Source organism: Cololabis saira, chromosome 1, assembly GCF_033807715.1.
Source record: "Cololabis saira isolate AMF1-May2022 chromosome 1, fColSai1.1, whole genome shotgun sequence".
Classification (NCBI taxonomy): Eukaryota; Metazoa; Chordata; class Actinopteri; order Beloniformes; family Belonidae; genus Cololabis; species Cololabis saira.
This window is the reverse complement of record NC_084587.1, coordinates 1781486-1805188: the sequence shown is the minus strand read 5'-3', so window position 1 is coordinate 1805188 and position 23703 is coordinate 1781486. Positions and strand designations below refer to the sequence as shown.

The 23703-nt window shown below is 41.7% G+C and overlaps 1 protein-coding gene across 3 annotated transcripts in view; it reads left to right on the top strand.

Moving 5' to 3' along the window:
• Window positions 1-16992, top strand: part of ttbk1a (tau tubulin kinase 1a) — a 115278-nt gene extending 98286 nt beyond the window's left edge. For all 3 annotated transcript variants that reach the window (XM_061725762.1, XM_061725672.1, XM_061725586.1), the window contains 2 exons: window positions 6875-8286; window positions 16429-16992. In XM_061725762.1, coding sequence (XP_061581746.1) covers window positions 6875-8286; window positions 16429-16846 — 1830 coding nt within the window. In that variant the 3' untranslated portion in view covers window positions 16847-16992. The remainder of the gene's footprint in view (window positions 1-6874; window positions 8287-16428) is intronic.
• Window positions 16993-23703: the final 6711 nt, after the last annotated feature.

Below are 23703 nucleotides of genomic sequence, written 5' to 3'. Positions count from 1 at the left end.
GGTCTAACTAGCGTTAAACAGGAAATAGCCAAGTTAATTTCGCAACCAATTTTCTTTTCTTAAACAGCTAGCTAGCTCGTTTTTCCGCTCTAAAGTTGAGATTAGTCAAATGACTCACGTCAGGGGAATCATTTATTGTTTAGTTGTAGACTAAATAGTTGTAGACTGAAAATTATTTAACCAAATTATTTGGTTATAATTGCCTTTATTTCTTGTTAAGCTGCAGGACCCCCTGCAGTCCCTCCGCGGCCCCCTAGGGGTCGCCGACCCCCGGTTGAAGACCCCTGATCTAGAACACTTAGCACTCTGAGCCATTTGGAACCAAAACTGGTCCAGATTAAGTCCCAAATCTGTCGGGAACTACACATTTATACCTCATAAATCACAGAAGAATCATAGAAAGGGGAAAAAAACAAGCCGCTGCGTATCGAGCTTCTCCCAGATAAACCTCCGTTGCATCGTTTAAATGTTCTACTTTATCTTTATGGAACAACAGGGTGACATTGTATAAATAATGTGTCTGTACGAGTATTTAAAAGTGAACACCGTGTCCACGCTAAGTCTTACTCACTCCGTATTCACCGGTTTGGTAAATCACTTCCGTTAAAATAGTTCTGGTCTCGTACGAATCACTCCACGTTTGCACCGGTTCCTCTGGAACACTCACATACGTTTAGAGATCCTTCACAACTTTTAGTCTTAATATAAGCCATCTTTGTGCTAAGCTAAAGGCTGCGCGGCGTCTATCCGACCGGACGACGAAACGTCAACGAAAAAAAAAGGATTTCATAAAACTTTTGAATGTTCCTTCAACATTTTTGCAATAAAAGCAGAGTTTCTGTTGCCACGGCGACGGGAACTGGAGGATGATCCGTGGGTCTTTCACTTGTATAAAAAACATGCAAGCATTTTTTTCTATCACTCTATGATTGTACAGTTCTTTGCTTGTATAATTTACAAAAAAAGCATGTATTTTAAAACTCTTTTGTAAAATCCAAAATGATTACTGTGTAAATATATACAGAAATGTAGAAAGTAATTAGGATTGCAGTTAATCTCAAATAGCATGATCGTTAGCGGGGTTTAGTAAGTATGTACAGGCTTATGTTAAATCTTTATGAAGGGAAACACTTGAAATCCACCTGAAATCAGACTGCGTGCTGTCTAAAGATGAACTCTGCAATGCATTTTTTTGTGCCTTTTATATCAATGTATGTAATCTAGACAATCTTGAAACGCTTGTGTACGACCAAAATGACAATAAAATGGTTCTGAGGGCAACGACAACATTTGCTGCCAATCTTTCTTTGGAGTGATGGGACGATAAGCGAAAACACCGAGAACAAGGATCTTCTTGATTCTCTTGGAAGAGTATCAGGGCCATGCAGAATCGAAATGTTGAAATTAATGTTGAAAAACAATTTCGAGAAAAAAGTTGAAATGTCGAGAATAATGTTGAAAAACAATTTCAAGAATAAAGTCGAAATTTTGCCTTTTTTCTCAACATTTTAACTTTATTCACGAAATTTTTGACTTTTTTCTCGACATTTCAACTTTTTTCTCGACATTTCAACTTTTTTTCACAAAAATTGTATTTCAACATTAACTGTTACATATTTTTTGACGGTTACAGCAGGGAGCAAAAAGTAGCTGGTGTTAAAGTGTATTTTTTATTTTCATTAACAATTAATGAGCCATGTTGACGGTAAACGTTGATCTCCGGGGAGGAGCTAACGTTAGCGGGGAGGAGCTAACGTTAGCAGGGAAGAGCTAACGTTAGCGGGGAGGAGCTAATAATGGATGGATGGACGAGTTCCTTTCTCCGACATGTGGAGCTACATCTGGAGAGATGGGACTATTGTTTTTCCACAGTGGGATATTTTTACTGGATAATATGTATTTCTGATTAATTAAAAACTACATAAAATAGATTGTGTATTCTTCTTTCATATTTACATTATTGGTAACCGTTTTATAAAAGCAATACATCACGTCGCCCCTCAGCTGTGATATAATGAGCGTATACCACGGCCGGTCGTGATGTATTGCTTAAATATTAATATTTAATGTATATTATATCAAACTCTCCCACTCTGTTAAAAACGCCCTGTGTTTATCTTCATATTTTCCCTGCGCATTTTTCCCCTGCCATTTTGAGAGCAGATTTTTTTCCCTCCTAGTTATTTACATGACAAATGCTAAATTCAACACAAACGCAAGCGCTAGCACCTGTATAGCTCCACGGGTTGAGCAGGCGACTTATGTAAACCTTCCCCAGTACTAATTATTATTATTATTACAGTGACGCTGGTTCGATTCCAGTCGCGCCATATTTTGTCCCTATTTCCTACATGTCTGTCTTTCACTGCACCATCAAATAAAGTCGCCAGAGCCGCATGACACCGGGAAAAGAGCCGCATGAGGCTCGCAAGCCGCGGGTTGGCCATCCCTGAACTAGAGGTTGTAAATATTTGCTCGTGAATGTCTCATTAACATGTAAATATTCGTTTTTACGACCAAATTTCTTTTTTTATTTACATTTTGTTAGTTAAAGATGTGCTGAAAGGTGTGACTGTGTCCCCTAAATCAGTTCTCTTCAACCCTGGACTTGTTTTAATTGGGCATGCTAGCGTAGAGCAACGTCTAAAACAAAACCAGGACAGACCGGACAGGCCGGACAGACCGGTGTTGTGATCGAATTGATCACCCCGGGTTTGTTGATTGAGCTGGAAAAGTTAAATAAAGACACAAGACTGGGATATAATTAAAGAGGGCCTCATGAGGGAGATCGGCAGAGCAGAGCTCCTGCAGCCTGCTTGTTCAATCGTCCCGTCAGATCTGCCCTCTCTGTCCTGAGAACAAGTTTTATTACTCTTAGAGAAAGGGGGAGAGGGGTGGCCCAAGTTTATGGCTCGGGGGCCCCTCTTATCTGTGTCTGGTACAGCATGGTAGTTTCAGTGAAAAAGTCAGAGGAATGCACATTAGTTTTACATACAGAAACATTTAGTTAATGAGCACATGCAGTTTACATATTCAATTTGGTTTTGAATTATTTTTTAGTCAACACCGGACAGACCGCACAGTTGCTCTGCGGTTCAGGACTGTAGACCGCGGCCCGAAGTAACAGTTGTTGTGAAATTTTATAAATGACACAAAGTAAAGTACAGATCCTTAACAAACTACAACATCTGTGAGCTCCAGATTACCAAAATGTATTTTAACTGACAACGCTGGACAGTCGAGTCTGAGGTAACGTGTTTTAAGACTTCTTTTATCCGGGAATGGGTCGGACTTGAAACACCATTGGAAGCTAGAAACATAAAAGACAGGAAACCTTACAGATTATTCAAGGGAAACTGTGTCCCCTGCACCCATAGGTGCTAGTTCTCTTAGGTCCCGTTTACACGTAGCAAACACAGTGGGGTTTTCATGCGTTTTGGCCGTTCGTTTACACGAAAACGAAGCTCAAAGTCTCCAAAAACGATAATTTCTGAAAACTCCGGCCAAAGTGTAGATTTTTAAAACCTCCGTCTTCACGTTTGCTTGTAAACGGAGAGAAACGGACATTTAGGCTTCAGAACGTCACATTATGAGACAGAAACGTCACCAGCGTCATGAGTGACACCTGTGGTTACAATTTGTTTGTAACCGTCAATATTTTCTTGTATTTTACCTGTTTTATATTCTAACGTCACACTTAAAAGTAACTCCACTTCTCTGTCACTCCAAACCAAAGACTCTGGTTCATCTTGGAAGTAACTGCAGTCCAGGCTGATTTATGGTTCCGCGTTACACCAACGCAGACCCTACGGCGTAGGCTACGCAGCGACGCACACCGTACGTAGGCTACGCCGTCGATTTAACGCGGAACCATATTATTCAGGCTTCACACGTGTCATTTGTTGGCGTTTTTTTCCAGGATTCTGATTGGCTAGCATGACTTTATCTTCTCGTTACACTGCCCCCTGCAGGTTTGGATGCTCATAGCACCTTAACAGATATTTATGCAGGTTCGTGTAAACGAGGATATTTTTCAAAACGTAGAGGGGGAAATATCCGTTTTTGTAAATACCCGGCTATGTGTAAACATGGCCTTAGAGCAGTGTCTCCCAACCTGGGGTCCGGGCCCCCCTGGGGGGGCGCCAGAGTTCTCTGGGGGGGCGCGAAACGTTGTCTGCTTTGAGGATATGCATTTGTAAAAATTATATTTGCGCATGTTAAATTAATAAAAGATCATAACAACACACCTAATGGAGTACTGTAATAGCTCGTTTTTTGTTACGTTCCAAAAACAACCCGGTGATATCCGCGAAGTAGCAACCTTTTTTTTTTTTTACAATTATTATATAAGGCTTCAAATTGCGGAGATCAGCCCCACCATGACCCGATTGATTGGATTTGAACGGGAGAAAATGAAAAAGGATTATGAAAAAATAATACAATAAGTACAGTTGTCCTACTGTACTTATTAATTGTGACTGTATTTCACTGCTCTTCTGAGCCGCTGCATCCTGACTCCGTCCGCGGTGCAGGTGTGTTTTTTCCAGAGAAGAACATAGTTATGGGTAGTTTTTGTTGCTCTTTTTTCTTTCTGGGCAAAAAGATTCTTATAAACCGACACCATGGATTATATCTGAGACTGTAATGAACGATTCATCAAAGGGTCCCGCTCTTGAGCTGCTGCTGAAGCTCATTGGCAGTTCTCAGCTTGTTGCTAAGCAACCAACGATATTGATACAGGAAGTGAAGAAGTGGGGAGACTGTTTAGCCAATCAGAATGCAGAACACGATGCATGAATCATGAATGAACAGAATGACAGAGTCATTCATAAGACATTGTTAGGAATCATTTATGAAAGTCTTTGAATAATTTATGTCCTTGCAATTATTTTTGTGCATATTTTATACATTGGTGACACAAAATGAAGGTGAGAAAAACAAAATCATCTGTACACAGGGTAAACCATAGATAAATGTATCAAAAAAACATAATTAATGTTCATTTTTTCAATTAAGGATTTGTAACGAATCACTTTACTCTTTTGGTGCCAGTACGTACGGGTCGGGGTCCCGGCTGGTCTTAGACACAAGTAGGGGGAAACAAGGAAAAAAGGTTGGGAACCACTGGTTTAGAGGAAGCCATACATTACAAAAGAGATGTAGCATTTTCATCTGCATCTACATCTTCTATATCCCCCTCTTCTAATTCCTTTCTCGCAGCTATCTGGCCTTTTGTTGGTATTTTGCATTTACACAGCTGTTGACCTTTCATTATAAAGTACCTCATGTTTGAATTTTTTTCATGACACAGTCAAATTCTTCAATTCCCCTCCACGATATATAATGGTAGTTTACAAGGTACAGATGTTTATTACAGTTTGTGCATTGGTTTTGTGGGTTATGGGGATCTCAAAGGGAGTCCCGCAAGGTTCTATTCTAGCCCCTGTCTTATTTTCTATTTTTATAAATCACTTTGGGAAGGACGTGCTCACAGCTAAAGTGCATCTTTATGCAGATGATACAATAATCTACTCTGTTGCCTCTCGGCTGTTGACGAGCTCCAGACTGGATTCCAACAGCTGCAGGCCTCATTATAGGGTCTAAAGTTGGTTCTTAACGCTAAGAAAACCAAATTTATGGTCTTTTCTAAAACTTGCTCCCAGATCTCAGATAATGTTGGCATTCATACCTTCAGAGATTACTCAATGGAAAGAGTTTCATCCTTCAAATACTTGGGTTTTTGGGTGGATGACAGAATCTCTTTTAGAGAACCTAATGAAAAAACTAAAGGTTAGGCTGGTTTTTATTATCGAAACTAGTGATGCACCGATTGTTCGGTAACCGAAATTGTTCGGCCGAAAATGGCAAAAAAAAACCACTTTCGGTGTTCGGTGGAATAAGTGGGGAAAAAAACCGAACAATTAATAAACGGCATTGTAAAATAAGGAAATAGACTGGCCGCTCCGTCCCGTAACGTTGCGCACTACATAAATCGTTGGCCAACCAAAAACTAACCCCATAAGAATTTGACCTAACATTCACCAGGAGGTGGAAGCAAAACAACATAATGCTGGGAAATTAAAAAATTTTCAGTTTTTTATGTTCAATAAATATTTTCTACCTTGTAAATTTGTAAAAGATTTTTTTCTTTGAAAAGCATGCCTAAATCAAATTTATTTGATTTATGCAATGGTGAAAAAATTGGCAAAATAAATGAAAAACTGCTGAAGAACCATGTTCGGAATTCGGCCAAGTGTTTATTATTATTTTCGGTTTCGGTTTCGGCCACAAATTTTCATTTCGGTGCATCACTAATCGAAATAGGGCCGGCCTTAATTTAGCAGTTAGGAAAACACTTATACAGGCTACGTTCTTAAGAGTTCTAGACTATGGGGATATTTATATGCATGCTGCCTCCTCTACACTTCGCTCCCTAGACTCTGTGTATCACAACGCTTTTATATCCAACTCCTTGTCCGATAAACATCACTGTACTTTATGATTTGGTTTTCTGGCCTTCACTAAGCCTAAGGAGGAAGCAGCATTGGTATGTTTTTATGTACAAAGCCATACTGGGTAAACTAATAACCAACAGCTCATCTAATTTTCGTTCACTAGATTCTGCTCTACCAGGTACCAAGGATTTAACAGAGCTTGGTAGAACAGCTTTCTCCTATTTTGCACCCTGGTCATGGAACAATCTCCAGAAACATTACAGATTAATGAATTGGTCCCTTGGAGACATCAAATAAAATACAAATAAAATATGTGTACGCTTTGCCCGCTTCATCAGTATGTGATTGTTGTGCAGATGTTGATGGTGCCCCGTGTGAATCTGACTCTCTTGTAACGAGTATCGTTCCCTCGTTTCCAGGTGGTGTTGTCCCCGACGGAGCAGAGCGTCCCGTCTCCTCCGTCTCCAGACTACCGAACGAAGGGCCAGAGGGATGAAAAGGAGCATTTCCACATCCTCCCTCAACTTCAGGCCAAGAGGGCCGACTTCCTCACCGTCATGTTGACGGGAACGTTGCCCCAACGTCGAAGCTTCCCCCCGCCGGAAGAGGAAATCCCGGAAACTCCCGGGCCGAAGGAGGACGACGTCACGAAGAGCGAATCCAACAGCGAGGCCAGTCAGAAAACCACCGAACGAAGCCAGGAAGCCGCACCTTCCACCCTCATGGCCGAGGACCAGCGGGGCCAGAAGGAACACGCCTCGGCCGCCGACGCAGACCAGGACCTGGAAGACGCGTCCAAAACCCTGGTCCTGTTCTCCCCCGGAGACACCAGGAAGTCTCCGTCTGGTGGAGATCACGGCCTAGAGGGAGAGTTAGCCACACCGTCGGGTCTAATCTCTCGTAACGACCGTCTCCTGGTCGGGGAGGCGTTTCCTCCCGACCCGTCTGAGACCGGTAGACTCTCCCCGCTTCTCCGGTCCGACCTGAGACCGAACCCTCCCATCGCCCCCGCATCGCCGCCCTTCACCAAAGTCGAACGCACTTTCATCCACATCGCAGAGACGTCGCATCTCAACGTCATGTCTTCCAACGGTCACTCTTCGAAAGACAGCGACCGGGAAGTTTTGGCCATCGCGAAAGAATCGGCCGTCAAGTCCGACGAGCTTGAGCTGGAGGGAGAACCGGCGACGGAAGAGGCACCTCCTCCGGAGGAAACTCTAATGGCTGAAAAACAATCCAAAACTGAAAATGGTCCATCGTCTTTGGAGCTTCTCCCAAAAGCTACCTCACCAGTTCACGAAGATCCGTCCCCGGAACGTAAGAAAGAGCCGTCGCCCAGCGAAGAAGCTCCCAAGCTCCGACCGGACGGACCCGAGCCGTCCGTCGCCGTAAAGCCCAGAATCCGTAGTCGGATCCCGATCCTGATCTCTGAAGAGGACTCGGGCTCGGAGCAGTCGTCCTCCCTGTCGGCCCGGGCGCGGCTGCAGCAGCGGGCCAAGCAGCTGGACCTGGCCCGGATGCTGGTGCAGAAGCAGCAGGGCCGCTGGATGAGGAGGAGGATGCTGTCGGGGACGTCGTCCTCGCTCTCCTCCGGGGACGACGAGCGCCGCCGGGCCTCGGAGACTCTGTCCACCACCGGCTCGGAGGAGGACGTGCACACCTCGGACGAGTCCAGGAGGAGCTGCCGCCTCAAGCCCACCGAAGAGCAGGGCACCCTAGGGTGCAGGAGCAAGATCCCCAGGCCCGTCACCCCCGTCAAACCTCCCGCCGTCGAGACCGCTCAGCTCTCCCTGCCCGACTCCAGCAAAGCAGCTTCCTGTGTCATTAATGGGTATGAGAGAGTTTTATTCCCTTTATTGTAATTTATTTATTTATTTTAAAACAGCGACACAATAAGACATTAACCTTGTACAAGAGAATATGCATTGTTCCAGGTTGTAGCAGCTTGCTATTTTCCACCTGTAGTTCCTGGGCAAGTTGATGGAATAGTACATAAAAATTAGTATAGAAAAAAGAAAAAAATAAGTAAACGAGCAGAACAAAGCAAAGAGACAATAGATAAAATAGATAAATACATTTTGCGTGGTTTACTGTTGTCACAACCCTGGCTCAAAGGCCATGACAAAAGAAGGGGAAAGGACGCAACGTACTAGTAAATTAAGATATTTATTAAGGTAAACAAATAAGATAAGGAATGGGATGTGTAAAGTCAGTAAAATCTTAACGTAACTAGAGCTGTCCTCAAGGCTCAAAGACGAATAAGCCTCCTGCGCTTTCCCTGAGAGGACACACTGTAACATCAGGGCGCAGTCTGCATCAGACCAATTTCTAGCCTTGGACACACGCTCAAACAATAGAAAAAAAGTATCTGGATCCCTTGCATTAAACTGCGGCAGCCAACGCAAATTGTTTATATCAAAGCGATCCACAGAAGACTTAGACCCCTGCTCGCCCTTAACAGACACATGCTTCTGCAACTCCAACTGTGCCATCTCTGACTCATGGCGAAATCTCGCTATTTCAATCCGTGTTTTACTTTCCAATTCATGTGTTTTACTTTCCAATTCATGCGTTTTATTTTCCAATTCATGTTTTCTAAGTTGTAACAACAAAATCTCCCTCTGCTGCTCAAAAGTTAACCCGTGTGCAGGCACAGCCACCGTAGGTGCAACAGAAGCAGTGGCCTCACCAAAATTTGAATCAAAAACCACTTCTTCCTCGCCTGACATGAGCTCAAGCGACACCAACTTAGATTTTATAGCAGTTTTAATATTATCCTTGAGACGCCTGTCTCCCACAACCTCCACTGAAAAATGATCTGCAACCGCGAGCAACTGCTCCTTTGAAAGCGCATCCAAAGCCTCCTGAGACGGATTGGCAATAAATGCGTCCACCACAGACATGATAAATACTCAGACCGAACAACAAGAACAAACTTTACGCACACAACCAGACCCGACAAGCAACTGTGCGCACCAAAGAGGAATAATCCTCCGCTCGGCTTGGAGTTCCCCGCTATTTTTTCCAAAACAAAGGGAAAAGGTTAACCCAAAAATAATGAAACAAAAAGGAGATGGAGATCCCAGCCAAAAAGAACAAAAGAAGGGTCAGCACAGGGCCAGCCACGCAATGGGCCGTCGGACCACGTACTTTCCCCACTAAATAAGAAAAACCAAGGAAAACCTATAACCAAACAAAACCGATAACAGGACCACCGGCAATCTCCAACTCAAACTAAAATAAGAAAAACTCCGCACCAATTCACAGACAACTACGCACAGCCACCCTGTCGGTCCAGCTGAAAATAGCGAAAACAGGACAGACAAGCCAAAAAGCTCCCTCAAAAGAAACAGGTAAGTAACCCAAAACTTCGTGCAAAGCCACAAACAAACTTAGTTACTTACCCTGCAAAAGCACTCCAAACTTAAAGTCCTTTCCCTTAAACAAACAAACAACCGTGCAGCCACCTGCACTAACAAACAAAACTGTGGGCGCGCACTCCAAACTAATTACGCACACCTGTGCCAAACCAGACTGCAGCCCAAAACAAGCTGCTACAACTTTATCAAACCTAAAGCTGCAAGCACTAAACTGCACAACTAGGTATTAAACAATGGCGCATACTTCACTCATTAAAGCTTACCTAGATGCAAAATAACCGGGAAAAACACGGCACGAGCCCCCATTTGGCATGCCGGTTACTCACCAAACAGCTATGGACGAGCCCCCATTTGTCACAACCCTGGCTCAAAGGCCATGACAAAAGAAGGGGAAAGGACGCAACGTACTAGTAAATTAAGATATTTATTAAGGTAAACAAATAAGATAAGGAATGGGATGTGTAAAGTCAGTAAAATCAGTAGTATGCATGTGGATGTGTGTAAATGTGCTGTATGGTGTTGTGTGTGCAAAAGGCTCAACAAAACCAAAAGGAGTGCTGCCAGGATGAAAAGAGAGAGGAAGAGAGACTGAAGCCCCAGCCTTTTCTCTTCCTGAGGAGCACCCAGCCCAGGTGCTCCAGATCTAGCAATCAGCTGGCTCCACCTCGAAGAGGAAAACAGAGAGAGAGGGACTGAGACACAATATAACATAGGCCATCACACTGTCCCATAGTTTAAATACAAGCCCTTATAATTTATTTTTCAGTGGAGGGTGGAGGGGCTATGACTGTTCTGATTCCATGATGACTGGTATACTTTTTTTGGGGGGGTGGGCTGTCTTCTCCCTTTTTCTGGAGAGGACTTTGGATGGTCAAGGCAGAGCTTTTTTTTTTGTTTGTTTTTTTTTTTCTTGTTTTTTTTTTGTTTTTTTTTTGTTTTTGTGTGTGTGTGTGTGTGTGTATGTACGTATTGGCTCATGTGGGGGGTGGGTGGGGGGATCCAGGTGTCCTTTGTATTTCCAACCCTACCAAACGGGATTTATTTATTGTATTCGTGGATCTGTATGCCAACCTTCAATCTAAATAAATATGAATAATATTAATATTCTGTCATGGAATTCACGGGGCCTTAATTCACCCCAGAAGCGTACTAGTACTCTGAAGCTCCTTTATAGGAAGAATATCCACTTTGCTTTTATACAGGAGTCACACCTTCTTGAAGTTGATGTACACAGATTTAAGAATAAATACTATCATGTGATTGCCTCCTCCTGTTACACCAAAAGGAGCAAAGGGGTTTTTATAGCTGCAAAACGTAACCTAAATTATACTAATTTGGGTACAGGAGGATCTGATGATGGTCGAATCACTTTTTGCAAAATAGCTTATAATGGTATTAAGATTGCTCTGATCTGTGTTTATGCACCAAATTGTTTTGATCAGCATTTTTATGACTCACTAGCCTCTATATTAATAGATCTTCCAGAGTACCAGCTTTTGATAGGGGGTGATTTCAATGCTGTATGGCTCCATGACATTGATAGAACAGGAGTAACAGAAAGTAGAGATCAACAGCTGGCATCTATAGCATTACAGAAATTGTCTACAGATCATGGTGTGATTGATATTTGGCGCCTGATGAATCCTTCCACCAGAGAATTTTCTTTCTTCTCCGCTCGACATAAGACTTTTTCAAGAATTGACTATATTTTTGCATCCAAAACTCTTTTTAGTGATATTCACAGAACTGGAATGACTCCAATCTCATTATCTGATCATAGGGCTGTTTTATGTACTTTATCATTAAGAGCCAGTCAATCTAAGGCTGTCCGCTGGCGTTTTAACACGTCTCTACTTCAGAATGACACTTTTAGACGAGAGCTTGAGGCTGAATTGAACGAATTCATCACAATAAATAGTCCATCAGTTGATGATCCTCGTGTGTTATGGGATGCGGTTAAAGGTTGCATTAGGAACAAAGAGATTTCATTTGCATCAAATCTCAGTAAATCTAGAAAACATCGCATTGAATCACTGGAATCTGAAATTGTAGCACTTGAGCAAGACATGATAAATAATATTTCTTGTGAAAATACCTGTAAGCGACGGAAATTACTTGGTGAACTAAATAGTCTGTTAAGAAGGGAAGCAGAATTTATTATCCACCGCACTAGGCAGAATTATTATATGAACAGTGCTCGACCTAGCCGATTGCTTGCACATAAAATACGAACAAATGATAATCTAGCAAATATATCAGCAATTAGGACGAATGAGGGGGACATAACATCTGATCCCATAAAGATTAATAGCACCTTTCAACTGTTTTACCAAAATCTTTATAAGTCAGAGGTGCTTCATGATGATAAACTCTGCTCTGAATTCCTTAGGCCATTGCATTTACCTACGCTAACTCAGGAGGCCACTTGTCAGTTAGAGGCACCTATCACTCTAGAAAAATTAAGGAAAGCCATCCAATCAATGAACAGAGGAAAATCTCCAGGCCTGGATGGATTACCACCAGAATTATATGATGCTTTCTGGCCTCAGCTTGGTCATTTGCTGTTAAATATGTTTAATTTTGCTATTAAAAGAGGCTCCTTCTCTGTTAGTTCTAATATTGCAATTATTTCTCTTTTACTAAAAAAGGACAAACCATCTGATGACTGCAGTTCCTACAGGCCTTTAAGTCTCCTGAACTGTGAAGTTAAGCTTTACGCTAAGGTTTTAGCTACCCGTTTAGAACAGCATATGCCCCGTTTGGTCCACCATGACCAAACTGGGTTTATTAAATCCAGATTAGCATCTGATAATGTCCGTCGCTTACTCCATATTATAGATTCTGCCTCAGATTCGGAAGATCAAAGTGGCATTCTCTCATTAGATGCCGAGAAGGCTTTTGACCGGTTGGAATGGTGTTATTTATGGTCTGTACTCCAACACATGGGCTTCAGTGATAGTTTTATTTCTATGATTAAATTATTGTATGTCAACCCTTCTGCAGTTGTTATAACGGGCAACACTTGCTCATCTAGGTTTCCAGTCTCCAGATCCTCTCGTCAGGGCTGCCCTTTATCTCCACTTCTATTTTCTTTATCTCTGGAACCGGTTGCTCAGGTGATACGACAGTCAGAGGTTCTTGAACCAATTATTATTCACAATACTCCACATTATATCTCTCTGTACGCAGATGATATTTTGATTTTTACAAAAAATCCATCTAAATCTCTCCCACATCTCTTTAAAATGTTTGATGTCTTTAGCAGTATATCAGGTTATAAAATAAATTGGACAAAATCAGCCTTAATGCTATTGGGAAGACCGGGTGATCAGACTCCCCTCTTTAATATTCCAGTTGTTTGTGAATTTAAATATTTAGGAGTGTCCATCCATCCCTCCCTTACCTCACTAACCTCTGCTAACTATAATAAAGTCCTAAGTGATATTGATGGTGACTTGAAAAGATGGGGTATGCTCCCAACCTCCTTTCAATCCAGACTTTCAGTCATCAAGATGAATATACTGCCTCGCATTAATTTTATCAGTCCCTGATTCCTCTAGCTCCACCGGGTGGTTACTGGAAGAAGCTCCAGTCCATTATTAGTACATTCTTATGGAACAAAAAGAAACCCAGAATCAAAGCTGCTACTCTGCAAAGGTATAGATCCTCAGGAGGTGTTAATTTGCCCAATTTTGAATGGTATTCATGGTGTTTTATTTTGCGTCCACTTACTACTTGGCTGAACTCAGAGACTCTAGTGTCATGGCGCCCTATCGAAGAGCATCTAATCTATCCACACAAACTGTCTAATCTGATATACTCCAATATACCCCAGAGGACAGTAAAACGCGATTTTGGGCCAATAATTTCGTATCTTTTTATAGTTTGGCATAAAGTCCAGCGATTTGCCAAAATTCACAATCAATTCTTTGCTCAATCCCCTATTTTTCTTAATTATTCTCTTCTAATCGAGAAAAAAACAATTGTTTTCCCAAAATGGAGGGATAAAGGAGTCTGGGTTTTTAAAGACATCATAGGAAGAAGTGGGCTTCGTGAATTCCATGACTTAGATAGGTCTTACAACCTACCAGGTACTTTTTACTTTTATTTACAGTTACGTGCAGCAATGCGCGCTCAAGGTGTTCCGTGGGGCACTGAGTTGGAAAACCATCCTCTCCATGCTCTTTTTGACACTAAAGGCAAAAACAATGGTATTGTCTCTGATTTATATAAATTCATAACCAAAGCGTCATACAAACCTCTATTTCTTAATAGACTCTGGAAGACGGATATTAGTACTCCCTCAGATCTAGATTGGCAAACTATATGGTCAAATGTATCTTTGTCTTCCAGAAATCCTGATCATCAAATGATACACTACAAATTCATTCATAGGTCTTACTTAACTCCTCGGAGACTACAACAAATGAAATTCAGAGATAATCCGTACTGTGATTTTTGTCCAGACAATACCATTGCTACTTTCTATCATATGGTTTGGCAGTGTCCGGAGGTAAATAGTTTCTGGAATAATGTTTCGTGTATCATGTCTAACTTAACTGGAAAGGCCATTCCTCACTCACAAGCTTTGCTTTTACTTAATGACACCTCATCTCTAAAACTAACTATAAACAACAAGCGTTTATTGTTGGCTGGTGTTACAGCCGCTAAAAGAATGATAGCCTGTCGCTGGAAACCACCACATGCACTGTCAGTGAGGGAATGGCTTTTTGCTTACCGGGATATTGCACAGCTTGAGCTTTCTACAGCTCGCCTACATCATGCCAAATCACCAAATATCAATTGCTGGTCAAATCTATTAGAGAACATTTCTGAGAGGTTATGAATGTTTGTGGTCAAACTCGTCCATGGTTTACATGATCTTTGTCTGTTTGGTTTTATGTTTAGAATGGCTTGTTTAAGTGAATGGGAATGTCATGGGATTCCTGGATGGCAAGGGCAGGGGGTTGGGAGTGGTGTACGTGCTTTGTGTTTTGTTGCTGCTGTTGTTTTTGTTTTGTGTGTTCTGTTTTGTGCTTCTTTTTTTTTTTTTTTAATTTATTTATTTATTTTTTTTTTTTTTTTGGCTCTCTGCATTTGGATTCATTATTGGGGGGGGTATGGGGTGGGGGTGTAGTGGGTTGGTGGGAGTGGGAGGGTGTGGGAAGGAAGGGGGAAGAAGCATCTGAGCAGGTGGTGTTTTGTTGTATTTTTTTTTTTTCTCTCCCTGGACTGTGGGGACGCTTCTCTATATATATAAATGAAAAATAAATAAAAAGTTGATCACAAAAAAAATAGATAAATAGAAACATGGAAGCAGATTCAACAGAGCATGGAATCTGTCAGATGTTGGCAGCTAAGATTTAAAGCTAGGCTGCCCCCCCCAACACAACACAACACACTTCATAAACGTACACACACACTTGTCTTGACAGTAACCAACGCTTGGCCAGATGTGAGAAGGTGTGGGGATTTCTACATGAAATAATGTCTGTTGGGAGAGTATTCCATTGAGTCATTGCAGTCAGGGCCTCCATGGGGCCCTAAGCAAAATGTGATTATATGGGCCCTCTATTTCTGCCAATAATACTGATTATTGATCATTCACACACCCACTATAAACTTATTTCACGTTCATCTCTGTCATTACAAATACACTTATAAAACTAGATGTAAGAACTTGTTGTTGTAGTTAGACAGCACAACAGATTAACAAACTTGCAGAAAAATCTCAGCAACTGCCCCTACTGGCCACGCAGAGAAGCAACAGGTCAAAGGTCAAAGGTCACAGTTGCAGCAGTGTTTTTTCCATCATCCTACTGTCAGCCTGGCAGGTTTTTACCATCTATGGTTTTTAATCTGAAATGGAGCAAATTCAGCTACAAGAGCGGCCTGGGGTTGATTTACACTTAATATTTAAAGTGATATAGTACTAAGTGATACTGAGTGTCATCTACAGTGCAGGCCTACTAAAAGAAACAAAATAATCAAATAGATAATACACCATTTACTGTAAACACTTTATCTACTTTATATAACAGCAAAGTGCAACAACAATTTGAAGTGGAAAAACAACAAATAAGTGCAACAACAAAGTACTACAAAAACAAACTATAATTAAACTGTAATTAAACTTAGATAAACAGTACCTCGTCAATATGTGTTTTTATGTAAAAATAATTAAAAAAAATTATATTATGGATACTTTTAAAAAGTAAGCAGACATATGGGTGTTTTATCTACGGAAGAGTATCAGGGCCAGGCAGGAGAAAAATAAAAATAATATTTTAGAGGAAGATTTTTTTTTTTTTCATTATGCACTTTGAGAAAAAATTTCAACTTTATTCTTGAAATTGTATTTCAACATTAATCTCGACATTACGACTTTTGCACAATAAAAAAAAATCTTCCCCTCTCAAATACTTTTTCCCCTTAATGGTCCTGATTCTTTTCTATATTTATCATATTCTCAAAGTTTAAAACTTCATATTTGTTGAGTATATGACAGTGATGGAATTTATCGTAGATGGAATATAACGTTGAAGCAGTTTCATTGATCTTAGTAAAATAATCTTCAACCCTTGTTTCCGCAGAACTCCGAAGATCGGACTGAGCACGCTCAGCAGCCAGCGTAAGGCCAAGCCGGCGTCGGCGCGGTTCTCGTCGTCGTGCCCGCGCCCGTCGGCCTCGGCGGCGCCGGGCAGCCCCCGGATGCCCCTGCGGGTCCTGCTGGGCTCGCGGCGCAGCGTTAGCTCCAGCGGCTGCCGCACCGACAGCCCGTCGCCGCAGAGAGCCGGCCCGTCGCGCCAGCCGCTGTCGGTGCGCGCCCCGACCGTGCCGGTGCTGGCGCCCAGGACTACAGCCACCATGCGGCGCAGCGCCTCGCAGGACGCCGCCGCCGCGCCGTCCGCCGCCGCCGCCACCGCTACGCTAACCAGGACCAGAGCCAAACCCGCCGGCTCGGCCAGGGGGAAACCCAACACCAGGGAAAAGCCGCTGCCCGCTAGATAATACAAATAGACTCACGTCTACGATTGCGTTGGTGTATAATCAGTCCTCGGACAAGCTACGCCTCAAAGGTTTTCACCTAAAACTGGATCAGGGGTCTTCAACCTTTACTAGCCCTCGGAGGAGAGAAAAACACAGCAGGTGCCGCTTGGAATTCTTACTTTTAGGGCCCGAGCACTGACGGTGCGAAGGCCCTACACTGCAAAAACTCAAAATCTTACCAGGAATATTTGTCTAATTTCTAGTTAAAATGTCTCATTTTTAGTCAAAAAATCTCATTACACTTAAAACAAGAGTCATCACCAGAAAAATAACTTGTTATTTGACAATTTTCACCTGTTTCAAGTAGATTTTCACTTGAAATAAGTAGAAAAATCTGCCAGTGGGACAAGATTTATCTTCTTATTACAAGCAAAAAAAATCTTGTTCCACTGGCAGATTTTTCTACTTATTTCAAGTGAAAATCTACTTGAAACAGGTGAAAATTGTTGTTTTTTCCAGTGACGAGTTTTTTGGCTAAAAATGAGACATTTTAACTAGAAATAAGACAAATATTCTTGTTAAGATTTTGAGTTTTTGTAGTGTATTGTATCTGTAGGAATTTTTCTTCTTTCTTTTTCTTTTTCCGACAAAATGAGGGCCTTTTTTCCCCCTAAACGTGCCCCAAAAGTCACCAAATTTTGCACCAAGCCAGGCCTGGTGAAAAATGTGATATTTAATGGTTTGTATTAATGGGCGTGGCCTAACGGCTCAACAGCGCCCCCTAGAAAACTTTGTACCTCAAGCCCCACAATACGGTTTGACGTATATGCACGAAAATCGCTACACACCTGTATCATGTCACAACTTAAAGAAAGGTTTCTTGGCGCCATGGCCCAAACCCAACAGGAAGTCGGCCATTTTGAATTAATCGTGTGATTTTGGCGAAATTTATGCCATTTTCACGTGTCGTACTTTAATGAACTCCTAGCAGGATCGTCCGTTTGACATAAAACTCGCTCAGGAGACACAAAAGACGTTAATAATGAAAAGTTATCAAAATCGTGAGTTTTCGTGAAATGGCGTGGCCGTGGCGCCGCGTCAAACTTCAACGTTAAACAGGAAGTGATACTAGTAGCTGATTGGTCCATATTTGATAGTTCCTATTTTCCGCCATAACTTTTGAATGGTTTGACATAAAGAGTCATCGGTGGTGAAAATTGCACGCGTGAGAGCCCGTTCATCGCTGCTTGCAGTTTTAATTTCCCTTTTTTTTTAATGTGTCAAGTTTTATGCCTGGCTTCTAATAACTTTGGAATGTGTTTTATTCTGCTTATATCACAGCTGTAATGTTACAATCTCCAGCTTTAGGCTTCGTTATCGTCACTAATTTATCCATCAGGTCTAACTAGCGTTAAATAGGAAATAGCCAAGTCAATTTCACAACGAATTTTCTTTTCTTAAACAGCTAGCTAGCTAATTTTTCCGCTCTAAAGTTGACATTAGTCACATGACTCACGTCAGGGGAATCATTTATGTAGAGTTGTAGACGAAATAGTACAGAAGCTTATCGCATTCACTTGAGAAAAAAAAAATCAGCTGTTTTTCTGAATAATAAGATAATTATCTCAGAATTCGGAGAAAATTTTAATGAAAAAAAATCGTTTTCCGTCTGAACAACCGCCAAGTCCTGAAGTTCCTGCGCAAAGTCGACAAACTAATAACAAAACCATCTATATAAGTTGAAGACAAGAGTATCTCCCAATGTTTCAAACCGAAAGTAAAATAAAACTGGATTAAACTGGACAGGAATTGTTTGTTTCCATGAAATCGAGTTCTCAAGTGAATGACAGTTGTGAGGAATCTCGTTAATTCAGAAAAACAGAGCAGATTTTTTTGAATGCAATACGCTTCCGTAAAATAGTTGTCAAAAGTAGATTATTATCACCTGTTAATGGAGTTTTCTCAATCATATATTTATGATTTCTTGTGAAGTTGGACCCCTGCAGTTCCTCCGCGGCCCCCTAGGGGTCGCCGACCCCCGGTTGAAGACCCCTGATCTAGATCCATATTAGACTGTGATGTTACAACAGCCTTCCATTCATTTCACGTCTACGTTAAGCTTCTTATTTTTCCGAGGACAGAGAATCGAACTGTCTTTATGGGCTTCCAGTAATCCTGACTCTGCAGGAGCGTTAGCTGCCACGGTGCTACGATACATCTACGATACGGCTACGATACGTCTACGATTGGTCTACGATACGTCTACGATTCGTCTACGATTCGCCTACGATTCGCCTACGATACGTCTACGATTCGCCTACGATTCGTCTACGATTCGTTTACGATTCGTCTACGATTCGCCTACGATTCGTCTACGATTCGTCTACTTTTCGTCTACGATTCGTCTACGATACGTCTACGATACGTCTATGATTCGTCTACAATTCGCCTAAGATTTGTCTACGATTCGCCTACGATACGTGTACGATTCGTCTACGATACGTCTATGATTCGCCTACGATTCGTCTACGATTCGTCTACGATACGTCTACGATTCGTCTACAATTCGTCTACGATTCGTCTACGATACGTCTACGACACGTCTACGATTCCTCTACGATACGTCTACGATTCGTCTACGATTCGTCTACGATTCGTCTACGATACGTCTACGATACGTCGATACGTCTACGATACGTCTACGATTCGTCTACGATTCGTCTACGATACGTCGATACGTCTACGATTTGTCTACGATACGTCTACGATTCGTCCAAAATACGTCTACGATACGTCTACGAATCGTCGATACGTCTACGATTCGTCTACGATACGTCTACGATACGTCTACGATTGGTCTACAATACGTCTACGATTCGTCTACGATTCGTCTACGATTCGTCTACGATTCGTCTACGATACGTATGCGATACGCCTACGATTCGCCTACGATTCGCCTACGATACGTCTACGATTCGCCTACGATTCGTCTACGATTCGTTTACGATTCGTCTACGATTCGCCTACGATTCGTCTACGATTCGTCTACGATTCGTCTGCGATACGTCTACGATTCGTCTACGATACGTCTACGATACGTCTATGATTCGTCTACAATTCGCCTAAGATTTGTCTACGATTCGCCTACGATACGTGTACGATTCGTCTACGATACGTCTATGATTCGCCTACGATTCGTCTACGATTCGTCTACGATACGTCTACGATTCGTCTACGATACGTCTACGATACGTCTACGATTCGTCTACGATACGTCGACGATACGCCGACGATACGTCTACGATACGTCTACGACACGTCTACGATTCCTCTACGATACGTCTACGATTCGTCTACGATTCGTCTACGATTCGTCTACGATACGTCTACGATACGTCGATACGTCTACGATACGTCTACGATTCGTCTACGATTCGTCTACGATACGTCGATACGTCTACGATTTGTCTACGATACGTCTACGATTCGTCCAAAATACGTCTACGATACGTCTACGAATCGTCGATACGTCTACGATTCGTCTGCCGTTTCCTGTCCCGGTTCGAGTCACGGCCTCCAATCAAGTCTGTTTTCTGAAGCACCAACACTCTTCTCTCTTCACTTCTGCTTCTACGATTCGTCTACGATACGTCTACGATTCATCTACGATTCATCTACGAATCGTAGACGTATCGACGATTCGTCTACGATTCGTCTACGTAGACAAATCTATCGTAGACGAATCGGAGACGAATCGGAGACGAATCTATCGTAGACGAATCGTAGACGAATCTATCGTAGACGAATCGTAGACGAATCGTAGACGAATCGTAGACGAATCGTAGACGAATCGTAGACGAATCGTAGACGAATCGTAGACGAATCTATCGTAGACGAATCGTAGACGAATCGTAGACAAATCGTAGACGAATCTATCGTAGACGAATCGTAGACAAATCGTAGACGTATCGTAGACGAATCGTAAACGAATCGTCGATACGTCTACGATACGTCTACGATACGTCTGCTGTTTCCTGTCCCGGTTCGAGTCACGGCCTCCAATCAAGTCCGTTTTCAGAAGCACCAACACTCTTCTCTCTTCACTTCTGCTTCATCTATCAACCGTATCTCTGCTCGGTTCACATTGCATGGAAATGTATATCAAAAACGCGCTGAATCCCTGGAAGGAAAATGATTATCGGCTATAAACGGCTTCAATTGGACTGAATTGGTTTGAATCCCCAACTTTGTTGATATGGTAAGAGGTTCCTAAGTATATCCTGTATTCGTTATGGTCTTGGACTAAAAGAGAAAAGTAATAATGTGACCACAAAAAGAAGTTGCTCGGCCACCTTTCCTCCTCCTCCCGGTGTGAAGATGGGCATGCTTTAATCATTCTACTTTCTGAGCCTTTTATTTTCAATTGTACATAATAGAAATCATTTCCCATAAAGACATCTTTATTTTTTATCTTGCAAAGCAAAAGTGTAAATTAGTTCTTTAACGTTCTGTTCCGATTTGTTGGCACAAGGCCTGTTTTTTTACGCATGAGAAAAACAGGGTTAAACCATGAGTGGAAAGTTCTACCTGCTTGGATTCGGTGCAAAGCTGTGCTAGCTCTTGGAATTCATGTTGTTTGTTCGGAGTCGCTGGCACTGAGCTGTGAAGTAAAGTCTTGATCGTGTGGAACCGTGTCTTGTCTTTCTTTTTTCTTACGTTTTTCCACAAAAACAGTGACTTATGGACACTTTTTGCACAACACGATTTGAAGTCAACACAGGACAGGATGTTGCAACGGCAGGATTGCTAAACTTCCTGGGCTAATATTATAGCAACAACGATGAATCGGGATTCTGTTTATAATAGTCAAGGGGCAACTTTATAAAAAGCCTCCGTTAAGACTTTTGCTCACATGTCTGGGTAAAGTTTGACAACCTGTTTTTTTTGTTAGAACAAATCTATAGACGAATCCGGCGAAACCCGGAAGTCGAGCGGCCGCCATTACTGCGGTGGCGGCTGCGCTCCTCCGCTCCAGCCCATAGACATACATACGTATGGATCTATTACTCCGCTCCCTGCCAGGCTCTCTTAATGTATTTGTATCATCGGAAAACTCCTGTCCCGTCACGTGCATTTGTTTTGATAGTGAATGAAGACGGGACGGACTTTAAAAACTACTTTTCTGTTTCACCAAGTGAACAGACGGAACGCAAAAAAAGATGTTAAACTGCTGGAAAGGAACTGGAATTTACCGGGATACCTTAAAAAAGGAAGCCAGGGAGCGGTATATGGAGAAAATAATGATTATTAACGGTCTGGGTTCATATGAAATCACTACTAAAGAATGGAGCTGCGATGAGGATTTACTGCCGCAGTTCTGCAGAACCACCGTCTTACTACCTTGTTTAGTGTTTGGCAGCTGCTTTGGTAAATGTTTGACTCGCCATGTGTTTCAATAAATAAGTATAATATTACAACATACAGTCCATGTTTTTTATTACTCTTACTTCTCTTTTCTTTTTTTTTATGCTGAAGAGGCTCCGAGGCGTGAGCAATATTTTTCTTTTCCTCGTGAGATTATTTTTTTCTTCTGCAGCTACAAATAGAGTTGATATTTTTCCTCAACAAACTAGTTTTATCTGCAGATTGGGGTTATGTATGTATGTATTCTGTATCATCCGGAGCTGAGATAGTTCTGCCCTTCAATTAGAGACCTGTAATTGCGTTTTTTTTTCGTCATCGGACGCCAGGCGATCAATAAAATATTCTTGGATACCTAAAATAAAACAAAACATAAACAGGTAATATTTAATTGTGCAGACGTGCCTCGTAAGGAGAGGAGGTGGAGAGAGCTATATTACAGTGTTTAATCATACACTCCCTTATCTCCCTATTCCTCTATTCTTTCCTGCTTATCGCTCAAACAAATCATTATTTATAAATTAACATCAGCATTAATTTAAGATACCTTCATTATTTATGGAAGGCCACTGTCTAACATCATCAATCCAGCTATAATGATGCTGTAGAGCGTCAGGTTACAATAACAGCGCTGCGGTGGCAGATTGACACCTGCCACCGCAGCGATGGCGCCGCCGCAAGATGGCGGCGCACACAAACCGGTCGCCGGATTCGTGTATAGAAGGGATTTTAGGGGTGTTGTGATCTTGAATTGTTTAGCTGGTGACCACCAGAGGCGCTAGGATATTCAAGTTCTCAATTCAGGCATATGGTCAGTTTTGGTCAACGTGTACAATTTGTATGCATAATTGTCAAGATTAAAACATTGTATATCTAAGGAAATAGATAAAACAATACTAAAAAAGCCTTTATGAATCATATTGTAATATTTTAGCCAATATTGGATACAAAATATCACGTTTTTATAGATGTTTTTGACACAGGATTCCATAGAAAATGTGTTTCACTGCAAAAAAAAAAAGAAAAAAGATGCTTATTATGTGTGTGTTAAAAACGCCTATAAAAAAGTAATATTTTTTAACCAATATTGGACAAAATATAGCAATACAATTTGAAAAAAAATGTTTTTCAATTGATGTTTTATCCATTTCCCTAAATATAAAATCTTGAACATTGAAGATTCTGCATATAAACTGTACATTTTGACCCTTATTGTGACCATATGCATGAATTGAGTATTTGAATGTTACAGCGCCTCCAGTGGTCACCAGATGACGACACCGCTATTATTCCTCCTAGGGGTTCCTTCTAACTAAAAAATAAGGTTGTCAAACTTTACCCAGAAGCGTGAGCAGAGATCAATCTTAGGGTTTGCCCCCTGTCTATAAGAATAATGGCCACGGTTACGTGATGTTTTTTAATTCGGAATTAATTATTCAGAATTAAATCATTCAGAA